General features: G+C 35.9%; 1 protein-coding gene across 4 annotated transcripts in view; it reads left to right on the top strand.

Moving 5' to 3' along the window:
* AKT3 (AKT serine/threonine kinase 3) overlaps nucleotides 1-14,421 on the top strand; it is a 306,189-nt gene that overhangs the window by 171,033 nt on the left and 120,735 nt on the right. For all 4 annotated transcript variants that reach the window (XM_027046228.2, XM_053209310.1, XM_053209311.1 and 1 more), the window contains 2 exons: nucleotides 5,528-5,672; nucleotides 14,096-14,227. In XM_027046228.2, the coding sequence (XP_026902029.1) occupies nucleotides 5,528-5,672; nucleotides 14,096-14,227 (277 nt within the window). The remainder of the gene's footprint in view (nucleotides 1-5,527; nucleotides 5,673-14,095; nucleotides 14,228-14,421) is intronic.

Below are 14,421 nucleotides of genomic sequence, written 5' to 3'. Positions count from 1 at the left end.
GATTAAGAGATGAAAGTAGTAAAACCAGTTACATCTACAATAATTAATGGATACACAAAATAAAAGATGTAAGATACGAAGTCAAATACATAAAATGTGGAGAGTTGTAGTAAACCTGTGGTGCTTTTAGAATGTGTTAAAGTTAATCGAACATCAGCTTAAAGGAGACTGCAAAGTATTATTATATTATCAACCTCATATGAACCACAAATCAAAAACCTATAATAGATACACAAAACCTAAAGAGAAAGGAATGCAAGCGTAGCACTAAAGGAAGTCCATAAAATCATAAGGGAAGAGAGCAAAAGAAGAAAGGAGCCAAGAAAAACTTCAAAACAACCAGAAAACGGTTATGTATGCCAGTTGTTATTATGCCAGCAGATGACAATAAGTACATACCTATCAATAATTACTTTTCACGTAAGCGGACTCAATGTTCCAGTCAAAAGATAAAGGGTGACTGAATGGGGAAGAAACAAAAGACCCATCCAAATGTTGTCTACAAAAGACTCACTTCAGACCTTAAGACATTTACAGACTGAAAGTGAAGGGCTGGAAAAATGTATGCTTTGCAAATGGAAGTGGGAAAAAAAAAGCTGGGGTAGGTAACAATACTCCTATCAGACAAAATAGGCTAAAACAAAGACTTTAACAAGAGGCATAGATGGGCATTACATAATGATAAAGGGATCAATCCAACAAGAGGATATAGTAGTTGTAAATTTCTATGCACCCAACATAGAAGCATCTGAATATATTAAGCAAATTAACAGACATAAATGGAGAAATTGACAGTAATATAATAATAGGAGGTTATTTTGACACCCAACTTGCATCAGTGGATAAATTACCCAGAAAAAAAAAAAAAAATCAATAAGGAAGGAAACAGTGGCTTGAATGGCACATTAGACCAGATGGACCTAACATATATACAGAACATTCCATCCAAAAACAACAGAAGACACATCCTTTTCAAGTGCACATGGAACATTCTCCAGGACAGATCACATATTAAGCCACAAAACAAGTTTTAATACATTTAAGATTGAAATCATATTAAACATCTTTCCCAACCATAACAATATGAAGCTAGAAATCAATTATAAGAAAAAAGCTGGAAAAAAAACAGAAACATGTGGAGTCTAAACAACATGCTACTAAACAACCAATGGGTCTTTGAAGAAATCACAGAGGAAATAAAAAAAGTGGATGAAAATGAAACACAGCAATTCAAAACTTTTGCTGTCCAGCAAATGCAGTTATAAGAGGCAAGTTTACAATGATACAGGCCTCCCTAAAAACAACAACAACCAGAAATAAGAAAAATCTCAAATAAGCAATCTAACCTTACTCCTAAAGGAACTAGAAAAAGAAGAACCAACAAAGCCCAATGTTAATAGAGGGAAGGAAATAAATACCAGGGTGGAAATAAATAAAATAGGGACTTAAAAAACAATAGAAAAGATTCGGTGAAACTAAGAGCTGGTTTGTTGAAAAGCAAAACAAAATTGATAAACCTTTAGTCAGACTTTAAAAAGGAAAAAAAAAAAAAAAAGAAAGACCGGACTCAAATAAAATCAGAAATGAAACAGAAGTCATAGCCAGCAGCACAGAAATAGAATTAAAAGCAACTACTATGAAAAATTATGTGCCAACAAATTGGGCAGCCTAGAAGAAATGGATAAATTCCTAGAAACAGAGACTCTTCCAAGACTGACACAGGAAGAGTAGAAAATCTTAACAGACTAATTAGTAGTAATAGAATTGAATCAGTAATCAAGAAACTCCCAACAAGCAGAAGTCCAGGACCAGATGGCTTCACAGGTAAATTCTATCAAACATTTAAAGAAGAGTTAATACCTGTGTTCTTTTCAAACTATTCCAAACAAATGAAGAGTAAGATTGCTTACAAATTCATTCTACGAGGCCACAATACTGTGATTCCAAAACCAGACAAATACACGACAAAAAGAAAATTATAGGCCAATATCTCTGATGAACATAAACACAAAATTGTCACAAAGTTTTAGCACACCACATTCAAAATACATTAAAAGGATCATTCCCTGTGGTCAAGTAGGATTTATTCCAGGGGTTCAAGGATGATTTTGTATCCACAGATCAGTCAGTGTGATACAGCACCTTAACAAAATGCAGGATAAAAATCTTCTGATCATCTCCATAGATGCAGAAAAAGCATTTGATAAAATACAACTCCATTCACACTCAACAAAGTGGGCATAGAGGGATTGTACCTCAACATATTAAAGTCTGTATATGACAAACCCACAGCTAACATCATACTTGATGGTGAAAATTTGAAAGCGTTTACTTTAACATCAGGGGCAAGACCAGGATGTCTGGTCTCACAACTTTTAATCAACATTATGCTGGAAGTGTTAGCTCCAGTAGTCAGACAAGGGGGGAAAAAAAAGGCATCTAAATTGGCAAGAAGTAAAACTCATTGTTTGTAGGTGAATGATATTATAGATATAGAAAACCCTAAAACTCCACCAAGAAAACTATAAGAACTAATAAATGAATTCAGTAAAGTTGCAGGATACAAAATTAATATACAGAAATCTCTTGCATTTTTATGCACTTATAAGAAACTATCAAAAAGAGAAAGTAATCCCATTTGAGGTGCCTGGGTGGCTCAGTCAGTTAAGTGTCCGACTTTGGCTCAGGTCATGATCTCATGGTTCATGAGTTCAAGCCCCACATCGGGCTCTGTGCTGACATCTCAGAGCCTGGAGCCTGCTTTGGATTCTGTGTCTCCCTCTCACTCTTTCCCCCTCCCCTGCTCATACTCTGTCTCTGTCGCTCAGAAATCAATAAATGTTAAAAGAAAAGAATCCCATTTACAATTAATTCAAAAAGAATAACTTTAACCTAGGAGGTGAAAACCTGCACTCTGAAAACTGTAAGATACTGGTGAAAGAAGTTGAAGGTGACACGAATAATTAGAAAGATATGCCATGTTCATGGATTGGAAAAAGTTAATATTATTAAAATGTTTATACTACCCAAAGCAATCTACAGATAATCTTTTCACAGAACTGAAACAATAATGCTGAAATTTGTATGGCAATACAAAAGACCCTGAATAGCCAAAGCGTTCTTGAGAAAGAAGGACAAAGCTAGAGGTATCACAAAATTGTATTTCAAGTTATGCTAGAAAGCTATGATAAGGAAAACAGTTTGGGAGTGGCAACAAAATAGACCCATTGATCAATGGAATAGAACAGACGGCCCAGAAATAAACCCACACTTATTTTGTCATTTTATCTATGACAAAATATGCTAGAGTATACAGTGGGGAAAGACAGTTTCTTCAGTAAATGTTGCTGGGAAAACTGGAAAGCTACATGCAAAAGAATGAAACTGGACCACTTTTTTTTTTTTATATCATATGCAAAAATAAACTGGAATAAATATCTAAATATAAGACCTGAAATTATAAAGCCCTTAAAAGAAAACATAAGTAGTAAACGTTTGGATAGTGGTTCTAACAGTATTTTTTTTAATCTGTTTTCTAAGGCAAGGGCAACAAAATCAAAAATAAACAATTATGACTGCATCAAACTAACATGCTTTTGTAAAGGAAATAATCAACAAAATGAAAAGGCAACCTACTGGATCAGAGAGGATATTTACAAATGAGATATCTGATAAAGGGTTAATATCCAAGATATATAAAGAACGCACACATCTCAAAGCCAAAAAAAAAAAAAAAGAATAATTTGGGGCAATAAAAAATGGGCAAAGGGCTTAAATAGACATTTTTCCAAAGAAGACATACAAATGGCCAACAGACACATGAAATGATGCTAAATATCACTCATAATCAGGGAAATGCAAATTAAAACCACAATGAGATACCACCTCAATGAGATATAACCTGTCAGATGGTTAGTATCAGAAGAAATATCAGGTGTTGGTGAAGATGTGGAGAAAAGGGAACACTCATGCACTGTTGGTGGGAATGTAATGTGGTGCAGTCACTATGGAAGATAGTATGAAGGTTCCTATAAAAATTAAAAATAGAAATACCATATGATGCAGTAATTCTTCTGGGTATTTGCCCAAAGAAAATGAAAACACTAATTCAATAAGATTGAATATATGTCCCAGTGTTTATGCAGCATTTACAGTAACCAAGGTATGGAAGCAATCTAAGTGTCCGTCCATAGATGAATGGATAAAGAAGATGTGATATATTTCTCTTCATCCATAAAAATGAATGAAATCTTGCCATTTGTGACATGAATGAACATAGAGGGTATTATGCTAAGTGAAATAAGTCAGAGAAAGACAAGTACCATGTACTTTCACTTACATGTGGATTCTAAAAACCAAAACAAATGAACATATAAAACCACAAACAGACTCATAAATACAGAAAACAAACTGGTGGTTGCCAGAAGGGAAAGGTATGGGATAATGGGCAAAATAGGTGAAGGGGTTTTAAGAAATGCAAACTTCCAGTTATAAAATAAGTCACGGGGGTGTAAAATAAGGCATAGCAGATATAACCAGTAGTACTGTAATAACTTTGTGTGGTGACAGATGGTAATTACACTTACGTGGTGAGCATTTCATATTGCATGTAAGCGTTGAATAGCTATGTTGTACACCTAAAACTAATATAATACCGTATGTCAAATATATTTCAATGAAAACTAATATATTGTTAAAAATAGAGCACTTCGGAAGGAATTCAATTTAAAATATGCAAGACCTTTTCACACAAAGTCACAGATTGCATTGGGAAGTGAAAGAGCTAAATAAAAGTAGAAATACACCATGCTTATGGATTGGAAAATTTAATTTTTTGAGATAGTAATTTCCCCGGAATCGGTCCATAGATTTAAGACAGTTTGACTCAAAATTCTCATAGACTTTGTTTTAAGAAACTGACACACTGCTTTAAAAACTTATATGGAAAGACATGATTCTTGATCTGATAACACAGCTGTCAATTAGAGCTCCTGAGACTTACTGTCTTACCTATGAACTATGGCTATTTTTTTAAAAAAAAAACTTCTCTGTGATTTGGGAACAGTTGAAGGCTTTGGATTTGAAAACCTTTTCTTAGAACTTACATTGAACGACGGTAAAGATCTTGACTATTTCAATGATGAACTAAACAATAGCTAGACAAAAAAGTTTTTCAAGGTGCAACAAGCTTTTGGGGGTCAATTTACCTTATGGAAAGATGTTTATAGGCAATAAAATTTAATTGTACTTTTAAAGAATTTTAACTAAATTTTCTTATAGTTCTTTCCTTTTTTTTGAAAATATACATTTAAATAAATGCTCCTACAACCAACCCTAAGGTCTATAATGTTAAATGCTTTGGGGATTAATTTCACCTTTGAGTAAGGGTGAGAAGATATGTTTATGTGTATGTGGGGGTATTATCCTGGAGTAGACTTTATTTGTGTTAATGTCATATTTTACAAAAGGGACATATTTGATTCATTTACCCTTCTTCATTAATGGGAAATTGTACTTGTTTTTATAGGGAAGAGTGGACAGAAGCTATTCAGGCTGTAGCAGACAGACTTCAGAGACAAGAAGAGGAGAGAATGAATTGTAGTCCAACTTCACAAATTGATAACATAGGGGAGGAAGAGATGGACGCTTCCACAACCCATCATAAAAGAAAGGTAGAAAATAGTATCTTATTCCCCTACTCAGACACGGCACTTACGCGTGTGGAAGGAACACACTAAAAATTGCCATTTGTAAAACGTGTTGGCCGGTACAACTATATGGGTGAGGGTGGTGTTTATCCAGGTAAATCTGAAATACCTGTCATTGTTTAAAACCAAGTAATTTAAACGTCATTTTCGTGGTTCAGCACTTCGCACTGACTGCTGATAGGGCTTCTCAGGTTGTTGTTGACTGAAGTGCCATCATGCTGGTTTATAATTTGCATTTTCCTCTTATTGTTTTTAATACCATTTTAGAACTTGGAAATAATGTTTTCCCTAATGATTGGGTCCTGTTCCATGTGGTATTTATTTTGTACGCTCTGAGAGCAGAAGCGGAAACGGTTGTAGTGTGCTTCCTACCTGAAGCCCCAGCCTTATGAGCATCAGCGGGAACACAAATAGTCTTGGAAATAATAGTTTTTATTTTAATGGCTGCTCCTGAGCCAGTGAGGGAAACAGACTTTCCTTCCCTGAGTGCTCCAGATTAATAAATGCCAATTTAGAGATTGATGGAAATTATAAATTATGTTTTTCATTGCTACAGAAAATTGAAAAGCAACTTCCTTGTGTGAAAATGGTATTTTAGGATTAAGCTAAAGGTCTCAGTGTTCAAAGTAAATGAATGTGCCATTTATCGTGTTAGAATATATTTGTTATAATAAATTGTAAATTTCATCTTGATGTAGGAGAACACTAATTTTTAATGTAATTACCCATGTAATTTGCTATTAGCATAATGATGAAGAACTCTTTTGGCGTTAGACTGCTTGAGTTCAAATCCTCCTTTTCCCACCTGCTACACGTGTGAACTTGATGAAGTTACACTGTCACAACCTATGGCTCATTAATTATTCTATCCTTTTCTGAAATTTCTGTTTGTTTGTTTGTTTTTAAGTTTATTGTATTGATTTTGAGAGAGTGCAAGCAGGAGAGGGGCAGAGATAGCGGGAGAGAGAGATTCCCATGCAGGCTCCATGCTGTCAGTGCAGAGCCCAACACGGGACTGTGAGAAGATGACCTGAGCCAAAATCAAAAGTCAGAAACTTAACCCACTGAGGCACCAGGTGCCCCTGAAATTTCTGTTCTAATTACAGTAATATTCTATGCTTGATCTTGGCCAAAAGTGGTGTCTTCATTGAAGACTTATACTCTTTTTGTTAGTTGAAGTGAATCCCTCTTTTCTTTTATCAACTTAACGCCTACCTGGTTCTTCAGTCATTGCAAAAAACAAAAACAAAAAAACCCCACAATGTAGTTTTCCTCACCTACTCAGAGATAAGAAAGCTGCTTCTGCACATCTATGTGCACATGTACGCGATGAATGTAAAATTTGACTGTGCTCATAAATTTAAAATCAGATCCCAGTTAATCTCATCCTTTGAATTATAAACTACCCCAGATGATACTAGCTATACCCTAAGTCTGTAGAATTGCTAAAACTCTGCTTAACAACCCATGTTACTAAAAAGCTGCTGTTGGGGCAGTTCCTGGTTGAAAGTGGGGAGTTTATAACACCCTAACGAGAAATACTGTTACTGATGGATGAGAGAATTTGGAAATGACTATGGAAACTTAACCAGAGAATTTTGAATGAAGAGAGACAAATGTTTTCAAAGATGTAAAAATGGAAAAGTATGGAGATTTTTTTTTCTGGTAAGGCTGTTTATAAATCATCATAAAAGCACAATGCAGTTTTCTCATTTTGCCGTTACAAGTGCAGATTATCTTAGAATTCATCACCTTCACGAATTATCACTTGTAAATGTTTATTAGAAGTATATTTTGTGCTGTGCTCTCAGAAGTACTTTTATATGTATTATCTCATTTAATCCTCACAAATATCGTATGAGGTAGGTACTATTATTACCCTCATTTTACAGTGATTCATCTGACATTGAGATAAATTAAATATCTTTTCAAGCATGTAAGGACTTTCAATTCTATACTGTATAACTTCAGTGTGCAACTTATTGATTGATACATCTTGAGCCTTTATAATCACTATAATTATTTATACTCATTACATGACCAAATTATATTAGAGAACAAAATTAGATATTCTCCCTTACAATTGTAGTCAGTTTCTCAAAATATTATGTCAAGCTGTTGCACTTACTCAGTGTTTCATTATTAGTTAATTTCATTTTATACGGTGAACTCTTGGGAAAATCAGTAGAATTTTAAAATTACAAAATAGTGGTAGAAAGTGAGGTTTAAAATTTTTTTTCAATGTGTATTTATTTTTGAGAGAGAGAGAATGCAAACTGGGGAGGGGCAGAGAGAGAGAGAGAGAGGGAGACAGACTCCAAAGCAGGCTTCAGGCTCGGACCTGTCAGCACAGAGCCCATCGTGGGGCTCAAACCCACGAACCGTGACCTGAGCCGAAGTTGAAAGCTTAACCGACTGAGCCACCCAGGTGCCCCGAAAGTAAGGTTTTTAAAGCAGATTCTCTAAGAAAACTCCCACTGAAACTGGGTCTCCAAAATTCAAAATTGATACAGTCAAAAGTATTTTGAAAATGGGGGGATCCATTGACTTATTTGACCTGTATCTGATTTCCATTGTTCTTTTTTATTTAATTTCATCTTAAATGAAATAGTATGAAACTGTTTTAAGTAACAAAGAGTGTAAAAAAAGATAGAACCTGTGCACCACTATCCTGTGATGTTTCTAACAATTTGGTTAAAAAGGATTAAATAGTACTGTCACTTCCCTAGTTCCCTAAAACAACATCCTTTACGTGGCTCCAGTATCACGAAAAGAATGGTAGGAGTTCGGATGATTTTTCATTTCAAACTGTAAACACAGATATTCTGAAATAAGAACACCTTTCTCGTAGTTTACCGTGTCTGTTTTCTTCGTCGTTCGCTTTTTGAAAAACGAGTGACAGGATGAAGAGACTAGCTACTAATTGTGGTAGCTCTGCTGAGAATTGTCGCGACTATTTACTCGTCTCAAGCAGACAGATGGTCACTTCTCTTAGTGGCAGAGTATTGCCCAAAACCTGCCACCCGAGGTGAAGAGTCCCTTAGGGAAAGATACTGGGTGGTGGGAAGGAAGCAGAGGGCCTCATAATCAGAATTATTGGTGGTTCTGTGTTTAAACGAAAAGATGGTCTTTCAAAAGAATTTGATTGGAGGACTCAGAAGTGCCTACTCTGGGTCTGCCAAGGGGCCATTCCCTAGACCCTGTCAGATATGTGAAGGGGCACAGCATAAAAGGCCAAATGAGGGTCAAAGTTCTGCTCAGTTTTTTTTTAAGTATATTTATTTAGAGACAGAGCGTGAGTGGGATCAGGGCAGAGAGAGAGGCAAAGAGAGAGAATCCTAAACAGGCTCCATGCTGCCAGCACAGAGCCTGATGTTGGACTCGAACTCACGAAACCACGAGATCATGACCTGAGGTGAAACCAAGAGTCGGACGCTTCACCGACTGATCCACCCAGGCACCCCGTGTTCGGCTTCATTTTTCAGTGACCAGTGTAGGCCTCTCCGAGGGTGGCTACTTACCATCCCCTGAGTTGGTAGAAAGTATAAGCAATATGTTCTACCTTCCCATTAAGTCTGGCTCCAGTTCTTGGAGTTGTGTCACCTAATGCCTGGCTACACTAACTCAAAGCAATGGCTGGCATGTGGAGGCAGAGTGAAGAAAAGAAGTTTCCGTGTGACCTGCAGAAATCACGTGATCCCTCACTGCCTATCCAGAGAGGGAGCAGCGGCCTCATCAGTGGTGGAGAGGTTGGCAGGACAAAGAGGTGGATCTTTTGAGAGCACCCCCCCTTTTTGCTTAGTGCCCCATGGGGCTTTGGGCTTTGTTTGGTTTAGCTCGTAACATTGCAATTGTGGAAATTATTCTCTTGGACCAAATATGTTAAAACATCTGTATTCTCTTCTGAGTGGTTTCTTGTATTCATTTTCAGTTACATAGTCATATTCTTTAACCCGAATTTTGAAGTATACAGTTAGTCTTTCTCTTATATTCTAGTGTGTATTTGAATACTCTTACGAAGCATTTGTTATATGTGCCCATGCATCTCTTAACCTAAAACGGCCACATTGACGTGGAAGAAAAGAGTGTAACTATGTACGATATTTGCTTAATGGATTTTGGGGATTGGGTTTTAGAGGATTAACTTTTCCGCAGAGTCTCCACGCTCTCATCTTTTATTAAAATCTTACTGAATTTTTCCCTTAACACCATTGAAAAGAGGAAAACATTTTGTAATAGGTTACATTTCACTTGTAAAGACTAGATAATTACTGTGTGTACCGTGCTGAACGTGAGCATTTGGTATCAAAGATGCTTTTTAAGTTTTCTGAAGTTTTGTCAAAATATGGAACTGTTTCTGATTTTATCACATAGAATGCTTTTACTAATATTAATTTCCATGCAAATTCTCTTTTTTTTAAGGTTGGCAGTCAAACTGTGAAATATAAAGATAGGAGTATTATACTTTAAACCTCCTTTTCTCTAAGAATTGCAATCTTAAGGAATGTAGCAATATAATTACATAGTGCTTTTCATCTGGAAATGCCATAAGGCAATTTACAAACTCTTTTCTGATTTTTATCCCTAAGAATTCAGTTTCCATTTATGTGATATTTAATAATAGGATGCAGGAAGTATGATTTTTCAGTGCATTTAGCTAAAAATTGAGGAGGGTACTGCTCAGATGAAGCTTTGAGCAAAAAATAACATCATAGCCTAGTTATGAGAATAACAGCTCTCAACTCGTTATTGCCATGGAATTAAACTACCCAAGTTTAACATTAAAACAATAACAGTGTATTTCAGTATATATCTCATGATTTTGCAGTTTGTGTGGGCAGTTCTACGGGTCTCCCATGGATCTCCCAAACAGTTGCATTCAGTGTTAGCACATTGGCCAGGCTGGAAAATCCAAGAAAGACTTTCTCACATTTCTGGATACTTGGTTCTTCTCCATGTGATCTCTTAGCATATGGTGTCTCATCATCCAGGTTCTTTCTACGTGGCCCCTTTCCCCAGAAGATAGTCTAGACTTCCTTATGGCATGAAAGCTGGCTTTCAGTTACGACTTTTCCAGGAGGTGAAAACACAAGCTGCCAGATTTAAAGGCTGGACCTGAACTGGCATGTTATCACTTTGGTCATATTCTGTGTTCAAAGCAGGACACAAGGCTGGCCCAGGGAGAGGGAAAGTTGAGTCTATCTCTTCATGAGAAGAATGTGCGTATAGGGAGTCAGGGGACTTAGTGGTGCCATCGTTGGAGACCACCTAGCACAGATAGCTTTGTGGTCATATAGTACTCCCTGATTTGGAAAAATCTATTAATGAAAACACAGTTTCTTAATACTACCTGTTATTCAAATGACACGAACTTTGTTAACTATATTCTGTATATTTAGTGCCACATGTTTGATTTTTCGTTAAATTGATAAATGTACATTGCTATTTTCCCTGATACATTTTGCTACTTTTCTTTTGAACTAGTGTTTTTTTTTTTAAATTTTTTTTAACGTTTATTCATTTTTGAGAGACAGAGACAGAGCATGAGCAGGGAAGGGGCAGAGAGAGGGAGACACAGAATCTGAAGCAGGCTCCAGGCTCTGAGCTGTCAGCAGAGAGCCTGAAACGGGGCTCAAACTCACAAACTGCGAGATCATATCCTGAGCCGAAGTCAGATTCTCAATTGACTGAGCCACCCAGGTGCGCCCCCCCTTTGTTTTTTTTTTTTTTTTTTTTTTTTTTTTTGAGAGAGAGAGAGCAGGGTAGGGGCAAAGAGGGAGAGAGAATCCCAAGGAGGCTCGATGCTGTCAGCACATAGCCTGATGCAGGGTGTGATCTCACAAACCATGACATCATGACCTGAGCCTAAAACAAGAGTTGGTTGCTTAACTGACTGAGCCACCCAGGCGCCCCTTGAACTAAAGATATTTTTGAATGATTAAGACATTATAATTTGACATTTGGAAAAATTTTCAAAATTATAGACAGCAAATAAACTTGAAAGGGAATATAGGCATTTGTTTCTAAAACTTAGAATTTTTACATGTCATGTACATGAGGAATATTGGTCTGTAGCTTTCTTGTAATGTTTTTGTCTGGTTTTGATAATCAGGGTAATGATGGCCTTATGGAATTAATTGGAAAGTATTCCCTTTTTCTCAACTTTCTTCTTTAGGCGTGTACATAGAACTGGTATCATTTCTTCCTTAAATGTTTATAAAATTCAGCAGTGAAACCATCTAGCCCTAGAGTTTTCTTTGTGGAGAGGTTTTTGACCACAAATTCAATTTCCTTAGTAAACATAGGGCTATCAAGGTATCTGTTTCTTGAGTGGGCTTTGAAAGTTTGAGGCTTTCAGGGAATTTTTTCATTTCATGTATATTGCCAATTTTATAGTGTTGGCAGCTTATAGCTGTTTATAATATTCCCATGTGATCCTTTTAGTATCCGTAGAATCTGTAGTGATGTCAGCTCTCTCTCATTCCTGACATTGGTTAATTTGTGTCTCTTGTTCTTATTTTCCAGGCCAATCTGGCTAGAGGTTTGTCATTTTTATTGATCTTCTCAAAGAACCAGCTTTTGGTTTCACTGAGATCCTCTACTTTTTTTTCTTTTTAAAATTTAATTGATTTCTGCTCTGATCTTCATTATTTCCTTCTATTTCTCTTGAGTTTAATTTGTTCTTGTTCAGTTTCTTAATGTAGAAGCTGAGATCACTGATTTGGGACATTCTTGACATTTACTTCAGATGGGTGGTAACCAGGAAAAAATATAAAAATCTTCAATAACTTCTGATCATCTGTAGGATAAAATCCAGATTCTGAACTTGTTATTCATAAAACCCTCTGAACTGAATTTAAATTTAAGATGATAAACTGAGCATACCCAGTTATCTCCCCTTCCATTTAAAAGCCCATTAAAATGGTAATAAAGGCATTTTAAAAAGAGATAAGTCCATACAAACAAAAAGCTGGGGGGTGGGGGAAGGCATCGGTGCACAAGCAATATCGAAATTAAGGAAGTTTGTGGAAGAATGCTCATAGAGCAGGAAAAGTGTGCATCTAGAGGGCTGTAAAGAGCAAGTAGCAGGTCAGCTTGGCAAAATCCTGGGAATCACCTGCCTTAGGAATGAGAAATGAAACTGAATACAGGCAGATTAATTAAAGGCATTCTTAGACTTCCCTGCCTTTCTGCTCTGATTGCACGAATTGCTTTCTCAGATTTGTACTGCCACTTTCTTAGGTTTCTTCTCCTTGTGATCCAGGTTATTTTCAACATTTCTTATACACATATCTTTCACTTTCTAGGATTCTATCCTTACTTCGCTTGAGTACATTCTCAGATAGCTTCCCTGAAAAGGACTGCTTCCTTACATGTATCTGGAAATGTTTGTGGGGCGCATTTTTGATGATCATGTTGTTTGGGGAAAGTGACACTACCAAGTCCTTAAAAACCTGAGTCCTTAGAAAACAGTGTGGAAGTTTCTCAAAAAATTAAAAATAGAATTATTATAGGATCCAGTAATTCCACTACTGGGTATTTATCCAAAGAAAACAAAAACACTATTTGAAAAGATAGATGCACCCCTATGTTCATTGCAACATTTTTTACAATAGCCAAGATACGGAAAGAGGCCAAGTGTCCATTGATAGACAGATGGATAAGAAGATGTGGTATATGTACACCATGGAATACTACTCAGCCATAAAAAATAATGAAAACTTGCCATTTGCAACAACATGGATGGATCTAGAGAGTAGTGTGCTAAATGAAGTGTCAGAGAAAGACAAATACCATATGAATTCATTTATATGTGGAATTTAAGAAATAAAGCAAATGAACAAACAAAGGAGGAAAAAAAAAAAAACAGACTCTTAAATACGAGAACAAATTGGTGGTTGCCAGAGAGAAGGCAGGTGGAAAAGACGGGTGAAATAGATGAAGGGGATTAAGAGTACACTTACCTTGATGAACACTCAGAAGTGCATAGAACTGTTGAATCATTATGTTGTGCACTGAAACTAATATAATACTCTATGTTAATTATACTTCAATAAAAAGAGAAAAAAAAGAAACTTGAGTCCTTGAAAGTGAATGAAAATGGTTCTATTTTTCCTTTCCTCCTACACTTGACTGATAGTTTGGCTAGCTGAGGAATTTGAGGTTCACAGTTGCTGCCTTTAGTATCTGAGAATTGCTTAAATTATTTCTAGCATCCATGATTGTTGGTGAGGTAGCCATTGCCAGTCTGATTCTTCTTCACTTAAGTGTGCTTAAAAATTGGTAAAATTTACTTTTGGGTAGATACCACAAACATATACCTATATGTTTATAAATGAATTGCATCAAATATTTCATATTACATTTTTTTAATTTATATTTTTCAGACAATGAATGATTTTGACTATTTGAAACTACTAGGTAAAGGCACTTTTGGAAAAGTTATTTTGGTTCGAGAGAAGGCAAGTGGAAAATACTATGCTATGAAGATTCTGAAGAAAGAAGTTATTATTGCAAAGGTAATTGATTAATAGAGTTGATTACTAAATATTTGTGTATGGTATGCACATATGTGTGTTCACGCATACACATGACTAAAGTGTAGACATTCCATTAAGTAACCAAAATGTAGATTGTTGGTTACTGCTGCGGTAGTATCTGTATATCAATATTTATTTATAACATTAACATTTTTAAAAGTTGATAATATTAT

Source organism: Acinonyx jubatus, chromosome E4 (genome assembly GCF_027475565.1).
Source record: "Acinonyx jubatus isolate Ajub_Pintada_27869175 chromosome E4, VMU_Ajub_asm_v1.0, whole genome shotgun sequence".
Taxonomy (NCBI): Eukaryota; Metazoa; Chordata; class Mammalia; order Carnivora; family Felidae; genus Acinonyx; species Acinonyx jubatus.
The sequence above is the reverse complement of the archived record's forward strand: the minus strand, read 5'-3'. Positions and strand labels throughout refer to the sequence as shown.